Below are 25332 nucleotides of genomic sequence, written 5' to 3'. Positions count from 1 at the left end.
GTGGTGAAGTGGAAATGCCGAACATTCAAGTTACGAACAACGGGACATTCGACCGTTTTTGGTACATATGTAGTATTCTCTCCAGTTGTACATGTTCATATCGTTATAAAGCATATATTTTATTAAATGTTTATTTTTCAGTACAAACCAATACAGGTTACTTGTACAAGCCTTAAAGGACAACCGACACCATTTTTTTGTTTCCCAACTGACATCAGAAAAACGTTTTATAGCATCTAAAATACCCAAAACACGCAGGCTGATATTGAATAAAAAACACCAATAAAAATGACTTAAAGTGTCCCAAAACTACTTCAAAATGACCTCAGAAAGTTTCAATTTCAGAAGGTCCCGCCCCCTTATTCGTGACGTCACGCTAGTACGTCGTGCCTTGCTCTAGAATCAAAACAATGGCTTCAGATTCAGAGAAGATGCTTTCTTGTTACTCATCTAGTGATGAATATGATTCAAATTGTTCTGAAGAGGAAAGCATAAATGTTTGCAATCGCTTAAAGAAGTATTAAAGTATTAAAGAAGTAGCGTCCCGGAAAATGCAGAAGATGGCGCCCAAGCTCCGTTGGAAATGGGCTGATTTGTCTGCTGGGAATTTGTGTCAACTAGTATCAAATAGTAGTCTTGGGGCAACACACAACGATTCACCATTGCGTTATTTATGTGTTTTCCTTCTAATTTCGCCATCAACACAAAGTTTTCAGACCAAACAAAGTACCCAAAATGCATTCTGTGTCGCTTTCTCGGTCAGGGGCGTTTCTGACGTGACGTCACGTCAGGAATCATCACCAACTCGAAAACAAGACTTCCTGAATATTCAGCGCGAGTCTTAAAACGTAAAATATAGCTATATGCCGTGGATTCTTTGTAAAATATGCTCAGTAGAAGTCATTTGAAGTGATTTTACAAATTATAGACACAACTTGTTCGGAGGCGTCGGTTGTCCTTTAAACATACAGTAAAGTCTCGTTATATCGATATTCAAGGGAGCCCGAAAAAATATCGATATAACCGGGACTATCGATATATCCGACCCTGTTTGCATGTAATGTTCTCCGTGCGTGCATAGAAATAGTATCGATATAACCGGGACTATCGATATATCCGATATCGATATAACGAGACTTTACTGTATTTATATCAACCTTAAACATGCTTATATAAGCCTTAAACATACATTCCATCCAAAATATAGCACTGAAGCAACTTATGAACAAATTCAACTTACAAACGACTGTTCAGATCATATCTCATTCGTAAGTTTGGGAGCGTCTGTAAGAGCAAAAAAAAAGGATAATCTCTACCTTTCTACAACACCTCTTGTAAGGAATTGAAAAAATACATAAGGGTAGACCAAATATTGTTCTTGACCCCAACCCTACCCAAATAAACAATTCAATGCAGAACCCATTTAAAAATATCATTTTGTTGACATTTACAAAGAAGTAACCCAAAGATGACATGACCTGAAAATTATGGCGAAACAATACATTGTCGTAGAACAGTTACTGTATGTACTGTGCTTTTGTTTTGAAACAAAATGGTGGCTTGTGAATGAACCCAGTGTGCATCGGTGCTAAGACTAATTGTGTGAAACGCTTTATTTGAAAGGGCTTAAATGAGGACAGCTCATTAGGGAGGTCCTCTGCAACGGGAATCATCATAATGCTTGAATGATGAATACATACTGCACCAGGGCAAATTCTCATTGGGTTTGACCTGTCCAGCCATTTTATTGGGTAGGGGTGCTAGTGGACAATGTCGACCCAATATGGAACCATGCCGCGCCCGTCTCTCACGACTTCCCTCCCCCATTTGCGTGAGAGACAGCAACAATGGATAACACGAACGAACACATGTCAAGTTTGACATTTCTTGAGTTGTTTTTGGGTTTTTTGATTGCCGCTCGGACCAAGGAGGAGGGCTGCTGACACATCATTGGCTCTTGTATGTGTTAATCATTTATGTTTATAGAGACAGTTATCACTTGAAGGAACAAGTGCCAAAGGTCTCTTCATAACATCGGAGGGAGAAAAGAAAAGCCTCCTGTTTGTGTCGCCGGGTAAGTTAAAAATTGAGTGTGATTTTGTGCTTTTGATGATGTTTTAATCTATTGACAAGTGATATGATCAGAGTGGCTAAAATAAAGACCATGAAATCATTATTCTATCATATATAACATATACAACTCTTTATTCGATTCCCATAGATGCATGTAAATGATTTTACTCTTGAAATTAAATGACTCTCGCAAGTAATTTGATTGTTTTTCAAAACGGCTTCACTTTAACAGAAAGTTTCAATGGATGGTCTGTACCATCAATTCATATTGCTAATCTAAAGTCTCTTTTTGCATAGTGGTGACACAACAGCGTTAATAAAGTGTTTGGAATGGCCAAACAATCTTTTGCTCCATCGTAAAGTCCCATAAATCCGTAATAGTTTCTTGACAATTTGGGATTGAATGAATATTTTCAAGTTCATAATGCTTGTATTTAGAGAGACAGACAGCCATTCACACTCTCACCGCCGCAGTCATGTGACTCTACCAATACATAGTGACATATGTCATATATCGTATTATATAGCCACCGTATACTATATCGTACACATAAACAATATTTAAGTGTTTTTGTCACCAGACTTCTATTTGAATTCAGTCTGAAGCATTTTGAATGTGGGAACTATTAACTCATTCGCTGCCATCCCCGAATTTATTTTGGAATTGAAAATATGACGTGGATCGTCCTTCCCAAATTTACATAATACCTTTATAAGCGCCGTTAAAAACTCTTAACATCACTTTACAGTCACAGGACAAGTTTTACTCTGTGGGTGAGCAGCAGCAGCCACACGTGCCAGCGTTCACTCAACCCAGAAGTGACTCAAATAGACAGAAAGCTAGCTATTTAGCTAATAGATAGCTAGCTAGAGAGCTAATAGATAGCTATCCAGCCAGTCAGATAGCTAAATAGCTAATGGATAGCTAATAGATAGCTAGCCAGTTTGTTTGGGTTTTGTTTTTTCTTGCGGGGGTGCCGATAAAGCGCTGCTTAGACCCCTGACTATGTTTTCCCACAAGGGGGCATAATTTGCCTTTTGTACAGACACTTGCATCTCATGTATTAGCTATATAGCTATCAAGCTATCTCGGTAGCTATGTATTAGCTATCTATTATGTAAAGTGACATTTAGAGTTTTGAAAGGTGCTTATAAATGAAACATTATTATTATTATTATTATTATTATTATGTTACTCCAGAACCAAATAAGCGAGAAATTAACTTTTTTTTTCTGATGAAAGAAGAGAGTCTTGGGTTTATAACAATATATTGAATGTTTATGTAGTCCTAAAACTTAATATGTATTTTGTGGGTCCTGGAATTTGAGTGAAAATGACAAACACCCTGGCACTGGAATGGAGACATTTTTGCACATCATCTGGCAGTGAATGAATTAGTCAGTCAGTAATGGCATGACGTGCATCTCTCTTATAAACCCCCAGGTTGGTCAGTATTTTATCACATGCACTGACCCATGTAATAATGTATTGTTTATAACAAAGTGTGAACTGATCTAAACACAGGGGCTTAATCTAAGTTCTTATTCCATGCAGAAGAGGTGACTCATGCCCATTACCATGCTATTATATTGGTAATGCTATCATAACAACTAGTAAAAAATATAATAATTGAATAATAATAACAGCATATTGATCTATGTATTTTATTTGTTTGTTTATGTGTTTATGTATTTGTGTATTTTATTTATTTGTTTATGTATCTAGCTAGCTAGCTACCTAAGTAGCCAGCGACTTAGCCGGCTACCTGGTTAGCTACCTATCTATTTATATATTGATCCATGTATTTTATTTGTTTGTTTATGTATCTGGCTAGCTGGCGACCTAGCTAGCTACCTATCTATTTATATATTTGTTTATTGATCTATGTACTTTATTTTTGTTTGTTTATGTATTTATTTATGATTGTATTTTATCTATTTGTTTATATATCTAGCTAGCTAGCTGCCTGGATACCTAGCCAGCTACCTAGCTAGCTGCTGCTGTGTTACTTCCGGGTAGAGTAAACGCTGGCGCTTATGGCTGACACTGCTCACCCGCACAAAAAAAATATGTGACTGTAAAGTGTCCTTGAGAGTTTTGAAAGGCGCTTATAAATGAAATGTATTATTATAAAAAAAAAAATGTGGAAAATGTAAAACATTGGAACACCGTGTGTTGCCGTCGTATCATAATTCAGTGCTGCTTCATTCTCAGTCTTTATTTTCAGCCATCAGCTGCAAACACATATCATAATAGAGAAATTAATCTTCCAGGGTCATTAAAAATCAAGTTATTTTTGCCTTTGACCGATATTAAAAATTAACTAGAGGAGGATTATTATTGTCATTCTATTTTCACAGCCATGGAGTGGATCCATGCAGGTTTCCTGCTGCTGTGTGTTGTCAGCCTAACTAATGGTGTGTATTGGTTTATTCATTTCCTGATAATGCATACCTGTCAACCTGCGAGACACTGTGACCTTACAAACAGCTCAATTTTTCCTTACTGAGGAAAAATCACATATGCGTGTGTAATATTTCATTGCGCAATTTTATGAACAAAATTTCACATGTAAACATGAATACTTTTAACAAGTTACAACATATTTCTAGCAATAATCAAGTATGTTCTTTGTTGTCGAGCATTCTGGCTTTTTTTTTTGTTGCTGTGGACACATTTGTCCACAGCAAAAAAAATATTAGAATTTGTGTTCTTACTATGTGTGACGGGTGTCACAACAGTGACTGTCTTGAGCTCCATGTTGCTGCCGTCTTAATAATACCAGACGTGCGGATGTGTCTTTTTATTTCTGATTGCTGCAACACAGTATGGCAGAAGGGATACGTGAAGTCACATGGGTTTCATCTTGTGATTAACATAAGTCTTGTCCAAGTAGTTCTCAATATGCAAAACATTGTAGATAACAAAACAGAATGAACAACGTGTGATCGTATAGTGGTTATTTACAGAAAAAGAGAAAACAACCAAGTTATGTGTTATTTACATGATATCACTGAACGCATCACATTCGAGACGTTCGGCGCGAACATGCGGTAACTAACACTCACGGCCAAATGAAACACGACACAAGAAACAAAATAGTCTACAATAAAAACGAAATGAAACAATCATTACCTGCAACACAGTATGGCAGAAGGGATGGGTGAAGTCGCATGGGTTTCGTCTTGTGATTTACTACGCAACATAAAAGCACTATGAAGCACAACTGCTACAAAGTTCAACTCGACAAAACTTGAATTAAATAATGACACAAAAAGTAATCTGGACTCGAAAGGAATCCGGGAACTAATTAGATACACTAGACAGACAGTACAAAAGGGGAGACAAAATAAGATATTGTCATGAAAATGCGAGTTAATACAGACCATCAGAGAAATGCGACTCACCATAAATCTTGTCCAAGTAGTTCTGAGAACTATGGGCGGGACTTCGTGCCATACAGTGCACCGTTGCGTCACTTCCGTCATAATTTAATACTCTTAGTGCACAACTCCGTTACATATGTATCCTGTTTATAAAAATATGAAGGCGAAAAATACACGGTAAATTGATTAATTTAATTGATTTCAAAATAAAATTCCACTAGATCGGAAATTTTCTTCTTGGAACTTTTGTTTCTTCTTGAGACTTTTCACACGGACTTGTTTTCTCAGTGGTCGCTTTTTACTAGATGTGATATTTATTATAATTAACATTATTGCTAATATTTAATGATGTAAAGGGAATCGAAAATATCTCAAATTTAACAATTTTTGCGTTCCCCGTACAAGCTTTCTTGTATGCTGTACACGTCTAAAAATGTGCAAAAATTGTACAGAATATGGCAAAATAGGGCCAGTTGACAGTTATGGTAATGAGAACTCTACTATATCTATTCAACACTGAGAATTTTCCGGATTTCTTTTTATTAATTAATGAATTTATTTTTAAATAGCAAAGAACAAGCCGACAATTCACACTGTCGTCGAGAATGTGTGCGAAGACACTCCCCCCGGTAAGTCTTCCACCTCTTGATTCTGTTTCGCCGCATTGTTGCTCTTCTTCCAATCAACTGTTCACCATAACATCTCCACAGGTGCTCGCGCATTCAAAATAGAAGCAACAGATAAAGATAACGACCCACTGACGTATTCACTCTATGGGGAAAATGCCACGTACTTTAGTGTGGACAATAGGACCGGAGATGTGTTTATTGCAAGGAACCTTGACAGAGAGGTTTTTTTTTAAATTTGTTTTAAATATAATAATGCTTACCATTAAATTGGGTTCAACAGTACTAAACACCCCCTCTTTTTGTTCTAGGTTTATAATTTATTGACACTTGGAATTTCAGTTTCTGACGGTAACGAATTTGTGAGTAAGTTTGAACACTTTTTTAAAATAAGTTTGATATAACATTAATAGAATGTATTGCAAACTGTTTCAGGTCAGGAAAAATATGAGAGTCATTTTAATGGAAGCCAATGACAACAGACCCATATTTCAAGGTTCTAATTTTGACATCGAAGTGAAAGAGGTTTGTCAGATATCTTTTATTGAGTTTTCTTAATTCATCCTTTTTATTACAATTACAATCAATTTAATGAGTATGTACATGTATTCATGTGCGTGTCTGACTTCTTGAATACTCTAATTCAAGCGTGTCAAAGTCATTTTTTGACATGGGCCAGATTGTAGTTATAGTTTCCTCTCGGGGGCCGTTATGAATTTGGGGAAGGCATTAGAATGTTTCATCCCCTCCACATCTTACATAAAGAACATACAACAAATTGCTGAATTACTAGTTTTCAAATCAGAAGTCAAGAATAATGACTGTTATTGTGGTTTATATATAACAAATTGAAATTTTGGTTCGGATTTTAACCAGCATTATGGAACTCGACATGCTTGATTAGCTGTTGTGGGCCGAATAAAATGATATGGCGGGCCAGATTTGGCCCTCGGGCCTGGACTTTGACACCAGTGCTCTAATTACATTACTTCAGCCATTTTGTAAGCAGGAATGCTGCTATTGTATTATATTCTTATCACCATTGTTAAAAAAATAATTGTATGGATTTTTAGGTGATAATTTCTTCTCTTCAACCCTCTTTCTTAGAATACGACAACAGGTACAAGTTTGTTTAGAGTGCAGGCCACTGACCAGGATATTTTACAAGCTGGTCAGATCAAATACAGCATTGCTGATGTGAGTACCATCCGTCGCTAATGTGCAATTTGTCAATAATAGGATTATTCTACAGTTTCATATAAACTTCAGTAAAAAAAAAAAAAACACTTTATTTTCCAGGTTACCCCGAATCATGGAGTGAGTCCATTTAGCATCGCTCCTGAAACTGGTGATGTAACATTGACTGGGGCACTAAATTACACTGGACTGAGTAGTTATTATCGGTTGAAGATAAATGCAACAGTGAGTAATTGTATCTGTTGACTGTTCTTCAGAGACATGTACTGTAATTCCATAAAATTATTTTAGTGTCTATTTAAAATGATGTTACCTTTTGAAAACAGGGCTCTATTTTGGATTACCAATGAAAATCCATGTTAGTCAATGTCTGTTGCGCCGTTATAGGAGTGAACACGACCAACTCCATTCGCCGCCTAAACAAAGTGTCTTCCTATTCCTTTTAACTCATTCACTGCCATTCCTGAATTCACCCTCTCTATCTATCTATCTATCTATATATATACAGTAAAGTCTCGTTATATCGATATTCAAGGGAGTCCGAAAAAATATCGATATAACCGGGACTATCGATATATCCGACCCTGTTTACATGTAATTTTCTCCGTGCGTGCATAGAAATAGTATCGATATAACCGGGACTATCGATATATCCGATATCGATATAACGAGACTTTACTGTATATATATATATATATATATATATATATATATATATATATATATATATATATATATATATATATATATATATATATATACAGTGAGACCTCAACTTACGACCTTAATTGGTTCCCAGACAGTGTGTAAGGCGAAAAGTGTGTATCTAAAAAAAAAAAAAAAAAAAATCCCATAGGAAACCATTAAAATGGGAATAATCCGTTCCCGGGTTTCCATAAAATACAGTTTTTAACAAAATAAGCCTTATAACTACACACAACATACCTTATTCTATGTATAATTACTTTTTAATTGCTATTATATTGTAATGAAAGAAATACACTGTATTGTATCATAAAGTCAAAAAGAGAGGCACATTACATGAGGACTGTAATTAAAGAAATGAACTGCGCTGTAAAAGAAAGTTTTGTTCAACTTCTTCAATTGCCCGAGACCGTCGCTTTGAGAGCACGGAAACACCTTTTGCAACAGACGCACCTTTGATGGCTTCTCTGTTCCGGAGAATGGGAGCAATGGTTGACTTAGCATAGCTGTGCTCGGCCACTAAATCACACATACGCACACCTCATTCGTGTCTTTCAATTATCTCCTTCTTCTCAGCGATGGTGATTTTATTTTGTGTCTTCTTGGGCTGAACATGAGCCTGTGGTGGGTTTTTTTCGGTCCCATCATAGTAAAATTAGCAGCAAAAAGCTCCAAGTCGGCGATCGACGTGTGCATTCAATGAGAGGGGGTGTGCAAAGTAGCGCCGGTTGGAGCGCTGTTCGGTCGTGTGCTTCCGCCGAAGATCACTCCGCCAACCGTGGTGGGTGTGTATTATGAAAATAGTGCTTATTATAAGGTTTAATTTTCAGAAATTAGAGGTTCTTAAGACGAAAAGTTTGTAAGATAAGGTGTTTGTAAGTTGAGGTCTCACTGTGTATATATATATATATATATATATATATATATATACAGTAAAGTCTCGTTATATCGATATTCTCGGGAGTCGGAAAAAATATCGATATTACCGGACTATGACATTTGTTCTTCTAACAGAATACTTTGACTTTACTAGTCAAGAAATATCTGCATTACTTGGAGAAGCAACATTTATCACATAATTTTGACTTTTTCCATTTTCCATTCTAGGATGGCGGGGGCCAGTGTTTTTATAGTTACATTAATTATCACTCAAACATTGCTTTTTACTTTATTACTGTTTTGGATGTTCCGGATCTTGACCCCAAATTCTTGGGCCTTCCCTACATCACGAGTGTTGATGAAAATTCTCCAGTGGTAAGTGCCTCCCTGCTTATCAGCACGTGCCTTGAGGAAAGAGGCCATGCTTTCTGCATTATTGTATTTTATCGTCAACCTCTTGTCTAACCTGAAAATGTATTTTACTTTGATAGGACGATTTTGTTTATGCTGTGACAGCCATAGACCAAGACACAGAAATTAATGACAGAATCATCTACAGCATTGAAGGTGACGTTTCAGACAGTACTATTGTATATAATAATAATAATAATAATAATAATAATAATAATAATAATAATAATAATAATAATTTTTATTTCTAAGCACCTTTCAAAACTCTCAAAGACACTTTCACAGGATAAGAACAGTTTTTCTTCCTGAGGGTGAGCAGCGGCAGCCATTACTCGCGCCAACCCGCAAGTAACAAACTCACGGCACTAATGTGAGTGTGTCTATATACAGACAATACAATACATCCTAATTCATCTAGCGCGTTGACAACAGCTGCAGCTGTAACAAAGCGCTTCACATAATAGTCAACACAAAGCAAAATAATAAACAAAAGCATGGACATTTGTGAAATCTTAATGACTTTCCCCATGTACTCTATGATGTTTAAGTAACACTACAATAAAACATGAAGCAGTTCTAGATGAAAGAGGAGAGGATGAAAGCCTCCTTCTCACCATTGGATCAGATATGTCATGGTGGAATGTGCACGTCATCTCAAGTTTTGAAAGCCAACACAAAGCTGTACCATCCGTTGACCAAAACAGATTGTCTCACATCTCCTATCCCACATAAATCCGCTTCAATTCCAAACCGCGACATTTCTACATATGAATAGCGCTTTTTTTTTCCCAAGAGTTAATTAATGTTTAAATCAATTAGGTTATGAGGAGTTATGATGGAATTCTTTATTGAAAAAAGAGGATAAACTTTGCATATCTTGGTATTTTCTCCGTCTCTATTTCATGTGGATGATGTGATATGACCTAGAATTGTTTTCACTTCTCAGCAGTGCATGATGAAGAGTTGATTGCTTGAACTTCCTGACCGATTCATATTTTTGCGACTACAGTAAAGTCTCGTTATATCGATAGTCTCGGGAGTCCGAAAAATATCGATATAACCGGGACTATCGATATATCCGACCCTGCGCGCATGTAATTTTCTCCTTGCGTGCATAGAAATAGTATCGTAATAAGCGGTACTATCGATATAACCGATATCGATATAACGAGACTTTACTGTATTTGAATTTTAATTCCAAACTCTTCACTGATAATCTATTTCTATGCACCCCAACGAATGACAGATTCCACTGGCCTCTTTAAAATCTCTAGCAATGATGGCATTATTTCTGTGGCGTCGGAAATCGACAGGGAAAAAATTGGTGATAATGTTACCGTCACTATCAAGGTATGTGATGTTTAAAAGTATCAGGAACATAACAGCATTTACCATACCGGTAGTTATGATTATTGATGAGGTAAATTATTGTATGCCCACGTTTTGCAACTTTAGGCCACGGAATCTCAGCCCAACATCTACGGGGTGTACGCCAGCACCACAGCGTCAGTACGGATCATCATCAATGACGTCAATGACAATAAACCAGAGTTTTACAAGTGCGAAGGATCGGGAGACCTGCAAATATGTGAACACGCCAGTCAATTTGAAGTGGATGTCGATGAGCACTCACTGGGAGCTGTGCCCATTAAAATGATGGTCAAGGATCTGGACAAGGTGATAAGTTCTGACGGGTTCCGTGTCTCTGAATTATGCTGATGGTTAAATAAAACCCTATTTTGTCCCTTTCATAGATTAAAAGCATTCGATTAACCTTGATGGGAGCTGACAAGGATGTGTTTTCTGTCGAACCCCAATTTTCGATGGCTGACAGCGTTGTTCAACTTGTGGTCAAAGAGCCACGAAAACTGGATTATGAAGAAACGCAGCAAATGGTTGTTGAGGTAAGGAGAGTACAAAAGGTACAATCTGTGACAAAGGCAGGGTGATGATATTGGAGCATTTGACCTACCAGCGACACCAAATGACTTGGACCACAAAATTGTTAGTCTGTGGTGTATTCTCAAAGTAGTCCAGAAAAAAGACGTTCGAGGACTGACATCAATTAGAAAAAAGTTCTATTCCATTTGGAATAAGCTGCATGTTTTTTTTGAGAACTTTTAATTGACTGAATAAATCTACCTTAAATGCTGTGTAAAAAGTGACCACTACACATACATCAATACTCATTTTACTCTTTTCTTTGCCCGTATTACAATATTATGAGTATTATCAACAGTAATACAACAAAAACACAGAAAAAGTTTAGTCAAACCTAACAAAAGGATCTCAACATGATCCTGCAACCATAGGAATGCAGTCTAATAAAAATAATCCTTATTGAGGGAAACATTTTTTTTGTACGACCAATAATTTTTTAAATAGTCATACAAGTGTAAGAAAAATAAAAATAAAAACTGAATAAAAATAACATCCAATTCAATGAATTAGCCCACAGATGTTAAAGTCAAGGCTCAGGGGCCAAATCTGGTCCGCTTCATCATTTTATTCGGCCCGTGAAAGCAAATTCAACTTCCATCAACACTTAATTTATGCATTAGGGCCTGCAGAAGTGATTGTGAAGGCGTACAGGTAGATTTCTGACCCTGATAACAAATGATGGCTGATACATGATTGGTTAAATGCTTAAATACGAAAACACATGTCTGGAAGCAGCGTAGCAGGGGAAAAGTAATAAAAGGAAGCTAAAAGACAATTTGGAATTATTTAAAAAGAATTCATGGACAAAATACAATTAACATCGGTCTGTGATTCAGATATTTTTAGGCCAGCAGAGAAGGCTTTGTAGGCCATGACGGTCCGCCACTGACTTATAGTCTAACATTGACTGTAAAGTGTCCTTGAGAGTTTTGAAAGGCGCTTCAAAATAAAATTTATTATCATTATTATGACTTTACCCTTTATTGTCACCCAAAAAAATCTTTGGCATTTTGGAACACTCCGCTTTGACAAATGTATGTTTTTTTTTGTCCGCTATTTGGGATGAAATCAGGTGTTGACTTGTGTCATTCCACAGGTGATTGCCAGCGATCCAGAAGAAATTACTTTTGTCTCAACCGCCACAGTCACAATTATGTTACAAGACATCAATGACAACAATCCTCAATTCCAGAAGGATTCCTTCTTAAACTTGAATGTGAGCGAGCACTCAGAGGTTGGCACCGTTGTGGCCACGATCACTGTAAGTTCTCTGAGTTGAAACTCGGTTGGAATCTTCAGAAAAGATACCGTCGGTATATTTTGTTGTTTTAACAAAAAAAACAAAAAGAAAAGCGAATATGTCTCCTTCCAGGCAGATGATCGTGACACGATGGACAAAGACAACATCACATACATTCTTCTCCCAGAAAGCATGTACGTCTACATCACTCTTCAGCTACTTCAGTGAAGACAACGTCAAATGTTGATGGACCAAGCTGTATCTCTGTTTCAGGCGAACTTATTTTGACGTGGAGCCAAAGACGGGTGTTATTTACGTGAAAAACAAGACCCTTTTGGATCGCGAAACCCGACCTTTGCACTCTGCCACCCTTCAGGCTCAAGATTCGGGTGGCAACCTTGCCACCACATTACTGCAGTTCGTAGTGACGGACATCAATGACCAGCCTCCAGTTATCAACAAAGAATACTATCAAGAGTTTGTAAAAGAGGGTTCACAGCTTGAACTTCTAGTCGAAGTGAGTAATACCTGTTTATTGAGTTTCTCAAAGAGAGTAATTCTTCAGATTGAGTTTTATCGAAACAACACCCGCCCAGTTACTTTTATGTATGCGTTTTTTTGTCTATTCTAATTTCCTTGGAAGGGTTGCAAAGTACAAACATATTAGCCGTGCTCTTGGAGTTAGTTATTGTTGTTTAATTTACTTGGTAACAAAAGGACAGCTACTATGACCCCCAGGATATAAAGCACTGTCACAATACCACAGCAGATGGTGCTGTGGTGAAAAAAATATATATAGAATAAGTTCTGCAAAAAAAAGGGAGAGGGGGGGAATTGAAAGTGGGAGAGAGAGGGGGGAGAGAGGAAAGGAGAGCTAGAGAGAGGAACAGAGAAAGGGACAGAAAAAGAAAGAAAAGTGAGAGAGAGAGATAAAGAGATAAAGAGAGTGCCGGAGAGGGAGAAAGAGATAGAAAAGTGAGTGAGAGAGTGAGAGCGAGAGAGTGAGAGAGAAGGAAAGAAAGAGGGAGACAGAAGGAGAGGAAGAGAGAGATAGATGGAGAGAGATAAAGAGAGTGACAGAGTGAGAAAGAGAGAAAGGTGAGTGAAAGAGAGAGTGAGAGGACACAGAGGGAGTGAGAGGGAGACAGAGAGTGAGAGCATGAGAGAGAGAAAGAGAGAGACAGGGAAAGAAAGAGGGGGAGCGAGACAGAGTGAGAGACACAGAGGGAGAGAGTGTGAGATAGAGAGAGACAAAGAAGGGGGAGAGAGAGAGAAGAGAGAGAGAGAGAGAGAGAGAGAAAGGGAGACAAAGAGAGAGAGGAAGAGAGACAAAGACAGACAAATAGAGAGAGCAAATGAGGGGTTCAACAATACTGTATATTCTTTTAAAATACATCCCAGTACGTAATTGACCCATCAACAGGTACCGGGTCCTGGAACGGTGGTCGGGACCACTCAATAAATAAATCCTGTCACAATATATTCATTCAGCTTTGTTCTTCAGTCTCTTTGTGTTCAAGTGATCTGATGCAACAAATTTTCCCGTTCCATTTTTGTCCATTTTTCCCCCCACTCAAAATAGGCGACTGATGCAGATGAGCCAGGCACATTGAACAGCCAAATCGTATTTGCAATACTCCCAAGCAAATACAGCGATTACTTCAGCATGGACCCCAATACGGGAGTGTTAGGGAACCGTGTTGAACTGGACCGTGAGGTTTTGGATGCCGAGTTGAAAGGCAAGATCGAGCTCAACGTGACCGCCACAGACATGGGTACACCTGCTTTGTCGACTATGGTTAGCGTGATCATCAATGTTGAGGTATGACGTCATAAGGGTTGAGTTGGAAGGCCGTAAAAACTCATTCACATCAATTATTCATCTTCTATCTCAGGATGTCAATGACAACTCACCAGTCTTTAAAAACTCCTCTTACAAATTCAGTGTAAAAGAGGGGGAAAAAGGTCGGTATTTACCTTGGTACATTTTTTTGTGTGCGTTTACTTCTAATTCTAAGTGGCGCTCTGTATTCTACAACCAGGTGCATATGTGGGGACGGTCCTGGCTCAAGATTTCGACCAAACAACTGACTTTAACCGGATAGCTCTTCGAATCATCTCCGGAAGTTTTGATAGTTTCGCCATTGTCACCACTTTGGAAGAGCAAGTTTACCTGGGTAACATCACAGTGGACCTGGGCCTCGATCTGGACTATGAGGGTGTTCGGCAAAAATACACATTGCAGGTAGAAGCCACAGATCTGGGACAGAAAAAAGCAGTGGCGACGGTGGAGGTGGATGTCTTGGACGTGAACGATGAAAGGCCTGAGTTCTTGCCGTCAAAGCCTGTGACGGTGAAAGAAAACACAACGCTGACTGAAGCCATTGGGAAATTTGAGGCGATGGATCAAGATGGAAACCACTCTCTCACCTACGAGATGGAGTCCCTCAAATGCAGATGCAATGGCTCCCTGTCACCCTGTGACTGGTTTGTCCTGGAGCCGACGGGAGACGTGCTGGTCAATCCTGAACGCACGTTGGATTATGAAATGTGTGACCGGGCAGTTATGGAGGCTCAGGTCATAGATGAATACACCGAAAAAGGGGAGAATTACAGTCTCATTACAGGTCTGCTTACTTCAAACCCATTACATACTCCCACAGAAATTTGTTCTTGGTCTAAGAGCAGTGAAAATTTGAATCCTTCGGTTTCTTTCATACCCTGGTTTCAAAATTCTGTTGTTTTTCCATCTTATGATACATTTTAGTAAGAATGTTTCTTCATTGGACTGCCTGGTAATCCAGTGGTTAGCGCGTCAGCCTCACATTGCCAAAGTACCAAGTTCAATTCCAGCTCCAGATTCCCAGTTTAAAGTTGGCATGCTGCCTGCATGGGTTTTCCCCGGGTCCTCCGGTTTCCTCCCACATTTAAAAAACATGCACGACGGGATGACTCAACACTTGAAATTGTCCCTAGGTTCAAGTGTGAACGTTAATGGTTGTTTGTCACTGTGTGCCCTGCGATTGGATAGTTAAGATTCAGGCCTCTTGCCTGAAGACGGCTGGAATAGGCTACAACACCAAAAATGGATGGTTGGATGTTTCCTTCATTTGTTTTCCGTGAAATAGGAATCTGAAATGGTCATGGTTAATGTGGTTAAGTGGAAATGCCATAACACTATTTTTAGCTAACAAAACAGATTATTTGGAGGATTAGCTGTCTGCTTTTCTATAACACACCTTTCAAGGAATACAAAACTACACGAGGAGTGAAGACTACTAAGAAAACTAAGGAGCGTGAAGAATAAACATTGTTCTTGTCCTCACAATAAATTCCTGTGTGGAGTATGTATAGGCCTTCACACTAACAGCACATTTCATTGACTTACAGTAAAACACTGTTTTTCACTGGTGCTCTTTGCAACATTTCAGGACAAATGGAGATCACCATTGAAGACATCAATGACAATGCCCCACATTTCATCATCTCAGATTCTATCTTTGGTGGGTTATTGTTTTTTTTTTTTTAATCCACATTTTTAAAATGTACTAATTTTACATATTTTTCTAATACAACACACAGAGAAATATACAAAGATTTGGATTAGCCTTTATACGTCTCACAGTGGAGAATTTCACATTTTATTTAGATTTTCTGTGCTTCCATCGTGTATTCTAGTCACACATGTTCAACCAACTAAGTATATAACAGCATGAAACTTAAATATGATAACTTCTATTCTCTATCACTTACCCAAGCATCATATAAAACTCGCCATTTTGATTCAGGAACATTGCTCAAACTAAGTGCTTCCTTCTTTAGTTGTGGTCTCAGAAACTGCAAGCAAGGGGACATCGGTTGGGGGAGTCACTGTGAGTATAAATGAAACTTTCTATCAAGCTCACAAATGCAATTTGACTATTTAACGTACTGTTGCCCGCAGGCATCAGACCGGGATACGGAAATTCACGCACAGCTTGAGTTTCAAGTGAGTGACGTGCAATTTGAGGATATCAACAAAAACACAAGTGCTTCGAGATCTCTATTTGAGGCGGTGACGACGCAACAAAAGGACATTTACATTGGGATTATTCAGTGAGTGCAAAGCCAGCAACCTTTCTGCATTTCGTTTAACTGAGTGTGTTTGGGTCTAGTCACCTAGTCTCCATCGTCTTATCTTCTGTCGACAGAACCACAGAGGGCCTAGATGTTACTTTGAAAGGGAAATATTTGGTTACAGTGTCTGCGACCGACTCCGGTGGCCTCACCACCAACGCTACACTGGAAGTGAGTGAATGACTCCTTTATAAAGAAAATATGCCCAAATAAGCATAAAAAAGACAGACTTCGACATTCCTCAACTTCCATTCCATTGCAGATTTTCACAGTTGACACATCTTACAGAGTTGAGCTTCAATTTCGAAACACTCGAGATGAGGTTGTGAAAAATGAACCTGCCATCATCAGGTATGTGGACAATAGTTATCGTTCACCATGTTTTACTTTCCAAACCAAAAGGTGGTGCCGGATGTCATCGCTCTTCGTCAACAACCGATACTTTCTTCTGTATAGGGGTGAATTTAAAATAAAAACGCTTCCCCCCCGTTTTGTCTCCCACCAGAACACTCACAGCTGCCACCAAAGCTATCGTTGAGGTTGTTGCCATTAGGGATGGCGCTACTGAAGAATCCAGGTGAATGATTATTGTTTCACATGGTCTGAAAATGGCTGCTTTAAAATTCTAAGTTGTTGGGGCCAATGACTCAAATTGAGAGATTTCACCCAGTAGGGGGTGCAAATGTTCTTTTTAACAACAATGTTGTTCTTGTTTGAAGTCCAACATATTTATACGACATAATTTTTTTTCCCCCTCACAGAGCTTCAGTTGGTGCGGTCATGGTGGCATATTTTCTCTTTACCAATGGTACTGCTCTCACTAAATCTGAAGTGGACTTGATGATTTCTGAACCCCAGCACGCTCATGTGTTGGACCAGTTAGGCCTCATGTACATTGTAAGTCTTGGATTTGTGTCCTTCGATTTTTTTTGTGCTAATTTTTCCTTTGTCTTACATCAAGGGTGTCAAACTTGTTTTTAGTCGAGTTACGGTTTCCAATCGGGTGTCGTTAAAAATTTGGGGAACTCATTAGAATGCTTAATGCCCTCCACATATTACAGTGACAGTACCTCGGTTTCCGAACCCCTTGGCTTACGAACTTTTCGGTTTATGAACGTTAACTTTATAAAAATTTTACCTTGGCATACGAACTTTACCTTGGCATACAAACTTTTTTCGTACACGGCGCTGCCTCAATGAGTAAGTGATGTGTCGTTCGTGAACGACAGTTCTTCTAACAACAAAATGGCAGCCGACTGTTTTTGTCCTCCATTCCCCGCCCTCAGTCTTCGGTTAAAGCCACGTGATTGGTCAAGAATGTAACAATTAGGGCAAGTGGTTTACACATTAAAGAGACAGGCAGACGACAGTGAGAGAGGTTCAACTTTCATAGTTCAAAGGCAGAGTGTAGACTGCAAGGTTAAAATATCCTATCAATCAGGCTCCACAAACAACCCGCACAAGACATCTGTACACTTGATGCAAAAATCTATCAACCCAGCTAAACAGAACACCATTGATGAGGAACTCGACAAAATTATCACAGAGAAAGCAACTAAAAGGGATCATTCCTCAAGATGGTGAAAGAAGAAGGTTACGTTCCTCATCAAGTGTTTAATGCTGATGTTTAATGCCACTCCATTCCGTCAAGCCATCAACGACCATCACAAAGGTAAGTAAAACACCTTTATTATACAGTACAGTTTATTTCTTTAATTATAATACCATAGCACTTTTATTATACATAAAATAAGGTATATTTTGTGTAGTTTTAAGGCTTAGAAAATTATGTTTTATGGGGACCTGGGAACGGATTATTCTCATTTTAATGGTTTCCTATGGAAGATTAATTTTTGGGATACACACTTTTCGCCTTACACACTGTCTGGAAACCAATTAAGTTCATAAACCAAGGTATCACTGTACATATAGAGCACATAAATTAATGAAGTAAAAAAAAGTAAAAAATAATTACTGTTATTGTGATGAGAAGGTTTCTTCACCCGTCATCTGTACTTTTTTGAAAAGTACAGATGACGGCTGAAGAAACCTTCTCATCGATGGACCACTCCTGTACGACTGAGAGCTTACACAGACGTACTGTTATTGTGGTTTACATGGGACAATTATAAATTTTGGTTGGGACTTTAACAAACATTACAGAATTTGACAAGTTTGATTTATTTTCACGGGCCGAATAAAATGATGTGGCGGGCTAGACTTGGCCCCACGGCCTTTACTTTGACACCAGTGTCCGATACTCACCGGACAGCAAATAGCATAAGGGTAAAACCCTCTATGTTGCTGGAATTCGAATGACTATGACAAAAACCCTGGTACTGGAGTGGACACATTTGTGCACGTCTGGCAGTGAATGAGTTAAAGGACAACCGACACCATGTTTTTGTTTCCTAACTGACATCAGAAAAACGTTTTATAAAATACCCAAAACACGCAGGCGGATATTTTTAGTCAAATGCAAAATACCAATAAAAATGAGTTAAAGTATCCCAAAACTACTTCAAAATGACCTCGGAGATGCCGAGTTTCAGAAGGTCCCGCCCCCTTCTGAAGAGGAAAGCATAAATGTTTGCAATTGATTAAAGAAGTCCTCCCGTATCAATTCGAGCCGTAGGGACTCCAGTGTAGCCTCCCAGAAAATGCACAAGATGGCGTCCAAGCTCCATTGCAAATGGGCTGATTTGTCTGCTGGGAATTTGTGTCAACGAGTATCAAATAGTAGTCTTGGTGCAACACACAACGATTCACGATCGCATTATTGATGTGTTTTCCGTCTAATTTTGCCATCAACACGGATCAACACGAAGTTTTCAGACCAAACAAAGTACCCAAAATGCATTGTGTGTCACTTTCTCGGTCAGGGGCGTTCCAGATGTGACGTCACGTCACGCATCATCATCAACTCGAAAACAAGACTTCGTGAAGATTCAGCGCGAGTCTTAAAATGTAAAATATAGCTACATGCCGCGTAATCTTTGTAAACCGCCTCCGGACACAACTTGTCCGTCGGTTGTCCTTTAATATTGAACATTAAACTCATTAGTCAATGCTATCATTTATCTCAGACTGATTCAACAATAAAACCTGAAGAGTCTGACCCTCTGCAATTCATCCTGCTTGGCATCATGGCTGGTCTCATCATTGTGCTTGTTGTCCTCATCACTTCACTAGTATGCACTCGCAGAAAGTAAGTACTTTAGAAGACAAAGGGCTATTCATTCATTTGTGGGCCTGCAACTAATCAACTATTTTCACGCTCTAGCTACAAGCGAAAGCTCAAGGCAGCAAAAGCTAGGAACTCTGCAACTATGGCGGCGTCTGACAACCTCAAAAGTGGCCCCGTGGTGCCAGGGACCAACAAGTACACCATGGAGGGGTAAAATGACAACGCCTCAGTCAGTGCCTGTGAAAATGTGCTTTCTTTCTGAACTCCACGCCATCATTTTACACTTTCAAAGGGCAAATCCAGTTCTAAATCTCAACATTGACACAGCCATGGTGCTCGACCTAGATGGGGACAGCTCTGATGTCGACAAAGTCAGGTAAACTGAAAACCATTTCTACAAAGTCGCTTGCTAACACTAAATTGTTCCCAATATCTATATCTTGACACTGAGGGAAAGGTTTCTTTCGCCGTCATCTGTACTTCTTGGAAGGTGTCGGACATTTCGCTCCTCATCCAAAGAACTTCATCAGCTGGTAACCCTGGCCATATATCCCTAATGGACAGAGGTGGCCGCGTCAGACCTCTGCTCTGATAGGTCCGTGTGCCGGACCCCTGCTCTAAGGTTACAACAGACTTCTCAGTTCGTTACCACGTAGGCTTAGTGATGCTGATGAGGTGATACCAGGGCGAATGGGGCAATCAGGGCCAGTCATAGACATAATCAGTCAGTACAAAGAAGTAATCAGATTAGCTTCGGGCAATAGTCCTCTGCTTCACCCAACCTTAGAGCAGGGACCTATCTAAGCAGAGGTCTGGCACTGCCACCTCTGGACATTAGGGATATATAGGGCCAGAGCTACCAGCACAAAAATTGTTCACTGACGAAGCTTCTCGGACGAGGATAGACCGTCTGACACCTTCAAAGAAGTACAGATGACGGCTGAAGAAACCTTTTGATCAATGGACCTCTCCTGTATGACTGAGAGCCTACACATACATATCTTGACATGTTGAAGAATTCAGAATAAAGTAGAATCAAATAAAATGATCGATTACTTTAATGGCATTGTAATTGGTGACGTGTGTCAACTGACACTATTTCTCAAAATACGAATGTTCCATGTGCTTTTTTCCCCTCAACTCCTTAAGCCTCGACTCCCTCGACTACAGCGATGACATGAACTCATTCGGGAAGGATACAAAGGCCGTTATGGTAAACAACACACTAGAACTCACGTCATTTTGTAATGTCATGGTCTAATTCTTGAGCCTGCTCCTCATCAGCGGAAAATCCATGAAGATGAGGAACCGGAGGAAAACGGGCCCCCTGAGTACATCGAACCTCTGGGCGCAGCTTTGGCTCAACGGAGCCAAAAACAAGGTTCAGAAAGTCGCGGCGTGGGCGTCAGCAATCCTGCATTCAGCACAACAGACCTGTGATGCGATCGAGGACAGAGACCACAGATGTTGGTGTCGAAGAGGTTCTTAACATTCAAATGGTGGATTGACTATTGTGAGAGTTTGACTATTGTGACCACAATTAAAGGAAAAACCAAAAATGACACCAGTGTCACATTGGCATTGACCGAAATATCCTTGTTGGAATCATTTTAGCTCATTAAATTTGTCAAACAGTTAGACAACTGCTTAAAATTTTATCACAAAGCTAAGGGAACCTTTACATCCATCCATGGCTCAGTTGGAAGTATGCATTATTGCATTTTATTATGCATTATTATTTTTTCATCGAACCTTTGTTTGGGGTTTGATAACTGTAACTACCGTATTTTCCAGTGTATAAGGTGCACCCAAAAGCCTTGATTTTCTTCAAAAGATGACCCTGCGCCTTATGTGCAGGTCCGCCTTATACGTGAAGTAATATTGAGCCACAACAGGTCTCATTTCCCCCTGTAGAAGTACGTAGTGCATAACCCCAGTCTTTACTGTAGCGCCTTATAATATGGTGTGGCTTATATTTGGATATATATTTCTATATTATATTTGGAAAACCTTTTTCATTCATTGAAGGTGCGCATTATACTCTGCTGCACCTCATATATGGAAAAAGTTTGAAAATACACCATTCATCGGGGGTGCGCCTTATACTGCGGTGGGCCTTATATATGGAAAAAGTTTGAAAATACACCATTCATTGGGGGTGCGCCTTATACTCCGCTGCACCTTATATATGGAAAAAGTTTGAAAATGCACCATTCATTGTGGGTGCGCCCTGTACTCCGGTGCATCTAATATATGGAAAAAGTTTGAAAATACACCATTCATTGGGGGTGTGCCTTCTACTCCGCTCTGCCTAATATATGGGAAAAGTTTGAAAATACACCATTCATTTTGGGTGCACCTTATATATGCAAAAAGTTTGAAAATACACCATTTACTGGGGGTGCGCCTTATACTCCGCTGTGCCTTATATATGAGAAAAGTTGGAAAATACACCCTTCATTGGGGGTGCACCTTATATATGGAAAACCTTTGAAACCGGAAAATATTACTCATTTTACTGTAACAAGAGGCTTTAAAGGACAACCGACATCACTTTTTTGTTTCCTAACTGAAAAACAGAAAAACGTTTCATAGCATCTAAAATACCCATAACGTGCAGGGTGATATTTTTAGTCAAATGCAAAACACCAATAAAAATGTCTTAAAGTGTGCTGAAACTGAAAAAAAAATGAAACCGGAAGTGGCCAGTTTCAGAAAGTCCCGCCCCCTTGTTCATGGTGTCACCCCAAGACGTCTTGCCTTGCTGGAGAATCAAAACAATGGCTTCAGATTCGGAGAATATGCTTTCTTGTTACTCATCCAGTTATGAATATGATTCAAATAGTTCTGAAGAGGAAAGCATACATGTTTGCAATCGATTAAAGAATTTATTCCGTGCAATTTTGAGGTATCTGGGGGCGGGAAATGTAGCACCAAAAAGAGGCAGAAGATGGCGACAAAGCTCCGTGTAAGGAATGAATCAGCCCATGGAAACGGGTAATTAATTCCTTATATGGAGCTTCGTCGCCATCTTCTGCCTCTTTTTGGTGCCACACGAAGTTTTCAGACCAAACAATGTACAGCAATGGAAGGACTGCTACAATGTGTCCTTTTTTCGGTCAGGGGCGTTCCTTCAGTGTCGGACTTGTCACCAACTCTAAAACAAGACTTCCGGAATATTCAGCCCGAGTCTTAAAACGTAAAATATAGCTATATGCGGTGGAATCTTTGTAAAATACGCTCAGTAGAATTTGAAGCGATTTTACAAATGATGGACACAACTTGTCCGGAGACGTCGGTTGTCCTTTAAGAGAGTTATGAGAGTATCAGAGAAGCATCATTTTGAGTTCAGCTTCGATTGGCTTCCATGGCAAATCTGATTTGTATGACGGTACACTCCGTTTGAATCAAATATTCATTTTTCCACCAACTCCTTGTATCACAAAGTATCGCATCATATATACAACTGTGTTACTGATTTCTTGTGCCACAGCATTCCTTTCAACTGTCATCACAGTCTCCTAAAAGAGAAACCACGTTAAAAAAAAAAATCATGTTTTACGCAGACTGTCATCTTTATTTTGATCAATGTTCTCAAGCGACAACGTGAAAATTGTTTTGCTTTCAAATGAACCGTGTCATCACCGGTGCATCACATAAAAAAAAAAGTGTATTGCATTGCCTCTCTGGAGGAGACGAGATTGTACTTCTGTCAAAATGTGTAAATAGACTTTGTTTGCTGGTGTTTACATTGACTTTTTGTGACTTCATGCAGCGTCAGCTCATTACTAGAAGCGTTAAAAAAATGGCACATCGAAATGAATGTATAACAGTGCAATAAACGAATAAACAAATACCTCCAATGAAAAAGTGCCAAGTTGTCTGCACACCATTAACACAGACCATCAACTCATAAAACACCTTTACATTAACAATGAGAAAATATTAGACAAAGATAAATTGGCTGTATTTTTAAATCAGAATTGAATAAGAATTAATAGCAAAAAAAAAATGGCTAGGAGTACAAGCTGAAGTCATAACATCTGATCATTGTTGTGCTTCTGTGCCTGCATTGGTGCATTTATTCACATTTCCACAAAACCAACAAGTCCAAAATCAATGCGGAATAGAAAAGCAGAGAACGAGACACTACACAAAAGCCTGCACTGACATTAGGGACTCCTTTCACACAATATTCACATTTCAAGTTGACATTCCGCACAAAACGTGCCTTCATTTAACAGCACAAATGGATCTCTGTGACCTCCGTCACTGTTCCGGCACCATTTTTGTCCCTGGTAACATGGGGGCACTTTGATCCCGTGATTTCATGTTCAATTTCGAACAGCTTTATGATTAAAAATCGCGATATCAATGATCGTAAAAAGAATCACAGAGCAGATACACATTTCGGGAATGTGGCTTTACATCAATCCATCCACCCACTCACCCAAACCCATCCATCCATCCTTCCACCCAACCCTATCCATCCAGCCATCCACCCAAACCTATCCATCCATCCAACCCTATTCATCAATCCAACCCTATTTATCCATCCATCCATCCAACCTTATCCACCCATCCACCCAAACCGATCCATCCATCCAACCCTATGCATCCATCCACCCAAACCGATCCATCCATCCAACCCTATCAATCATCCACACAACCCTATGCATCCATCTACCCAAACCGATCCATCCATCCAACCCTATCAATCATCCACACAACCCTCTGTCCACCCAACCCTGTCCATCCATCCACCCAACCCTATGCATGCATCCATGCACCCAACCCTATGCATCCATCCATCCACCCAACCCTACCCATCCATCCATCGATCCACTCCCCCAAACCCATCCATCCACCCCTATCCATCCATCGATCCCTCCATTCAAACACCCAACCTTATCCATCCAACCCTATTCATCCATTCAACCCTATTGATACATTCATCCAACCCTATCCACCCATCCACCCAAACCGATCCATCCATCCATCCATCCAACCCTATGCATCCATCCACCCAAACCGATCCATCATTCCATCCAAGCCTAGCCATCCAACCCTATCTATCTATCTATGCACCCAACCCTGTCCATCAATCCACTCAACCCTATCCACCCACCCAACTCTATGCATCTATCCACCCATCCATCCACCCAAACCAATCCATCCATCCACCCAACCCTATCCATCCACCTAATACTGTCCATCCATCCATACCCTCTTTCCATCCATCCATTCACCCAACCCTATCCATCCACCCAACTATATCTATCCACCCACCCCTTTTCATCCATCCATCCAACCCTATTCATCCACCAAATCCTATACATCCATCCACCCAACCCTATCATCTATCCATCCACCCAACCCTATCCATCCATCCATCCATCCAATCCTATCCATCTACTCAACCCAATCCATTCATCCAATGGACCTTATTTTGACATGGTCTGGGTGCTCAATTCTTCAAGCTCGAGACAAATATGAATAATAAATACATAAATAAATTGTTAGCCGAGGTGATGCTAATGTGCTCTGTACACTAACGAGCATCCCCCAAA

The 25332-nt window shown here is 39.4% G+C and overlaps 1 protein-coding gene and 1 long non-coding RNA gene across 3 annotated transcripts; one reads left to right on the top strand and one right to left on the bottom strand.

The window, feature by feature from the left end:
• Window positions 1-1462: 1462 nt before the first annotated feature.
• Window positions 1463-23362, top strand: cdhr2 (cadherin related family member 2). Of its 2 annotated transcripts, XM_089020915.1 has the most exons (31): window positions 1463-2074; window positions 4435-4491; window positions 6030-6089; window positions 6171-6310; window positions 6398-6448; window positions 6522-6611; window positions 7194-7283; window positions 7386-7508; window positions 9096-9242; window positions 9359-9434; window positions 10525-10628; window positions 10734-10955; window positions 11033-11182; window positions 12316-12480; window positions 12592-12653; window positions 12733-12976; window positions 14042-14281; window positions 14355-14424; window positions 14502-15086; window positions 15891-15962; window positions 16282-16331; window positions 16403-16554; window positions 16650-16746; window positions 16838-16926; window positions 17081-17152; window positions 17337-17472; window positions 19662-19783; window positions 19859-19972; window positions 20055-20138; window positions 20912-20975; window positions 21047-23362. In XM_089020915.1, exons 2-31 carry the CDS (start codon window positions 4437-4439, stop codon window positions 21200-21202), a joined length of 3882 nt encoding a protein of 1293 aa, XP_088877041.1. In that variant the 5' UTR covers window positions 1463-2074; window positions 4435-4436; the 3' UTR covers window positions 21203-23362. The 2 variants fall into 2 exon arrangements, with proteins under 2 accessions (XP_088877041.1, XP_088877050.1); XM_089020924.1 differs by lacking the exons at window positions 1463-2074; window positions 4435-4491; window positions 6030-6089 and having other exon boundaries at window positions 6247-6310; window positions 6398-6452.
• LOC148901217 (uncharacterized) lies at window positions 4499-6013 on the bottom strand. The gene is made up of 3 exons (XR_016118323.1): window positions 5482-6013; window positions 5210-5393; window positions 4499-4890 (listed from the first exon to the last, which is right to left on the bottom strand). It is a non-coding gene; the product is annotated as an uncharacterized LOC148901217 (long non-coding RNA).
• Window positions 23363-25332: the final 1970 nt, after the last annotated feature.

The sequence above is a fragment of the Hippocampus bargibanti genome, linkage group LG02, assembly GCF_051943395.1.
Source record: "Hippocampus bargibanti isolate YZ-2025 linkage group LG02, ASM5194339v1, whole genome shotgun sequence".
Classification (NCBI taxonomy): Eukaryota; Metazoa; Chordata; class Actinopteri; order Syngnathiformes; family Syngnathidae; genus Hippocampus; species Hippocampus bargibanti.
The sequence above is the reverse complement of the archived record's forward strand: the minus strand, read 5'-3'. Positions and strand labels throughout refer to the sequence as shown.

What these genes read in the sequence shown, in the direction of transcription:
- cdhr2 (XM_089020915.1), top strand. Translation starts at nt 4,437, where the DNA reads ATGGAGTGGATCCATGCAGGTTTCCTGCTGCTGTGTGTTGTCAGCCTA. An exon ending in CATCTCAGATTCTATCTTTG is followed by an intron (nt 15,963 to 16,281) that starts GTGGGTTATTGT and finishes TTCCTTCTTTAG; the next exon opens with TTGTGGTCTCAGAAACTGCA. An exon ending in GGCGCTACTGAAGAATCCAG is followed by an intron (nt 17,153 to 17,336) that starts GTGAATGATTAT and finishes TCCCCCTCACAG; the next exon opens with AGCTTCAGTTGGTGCGGTCA.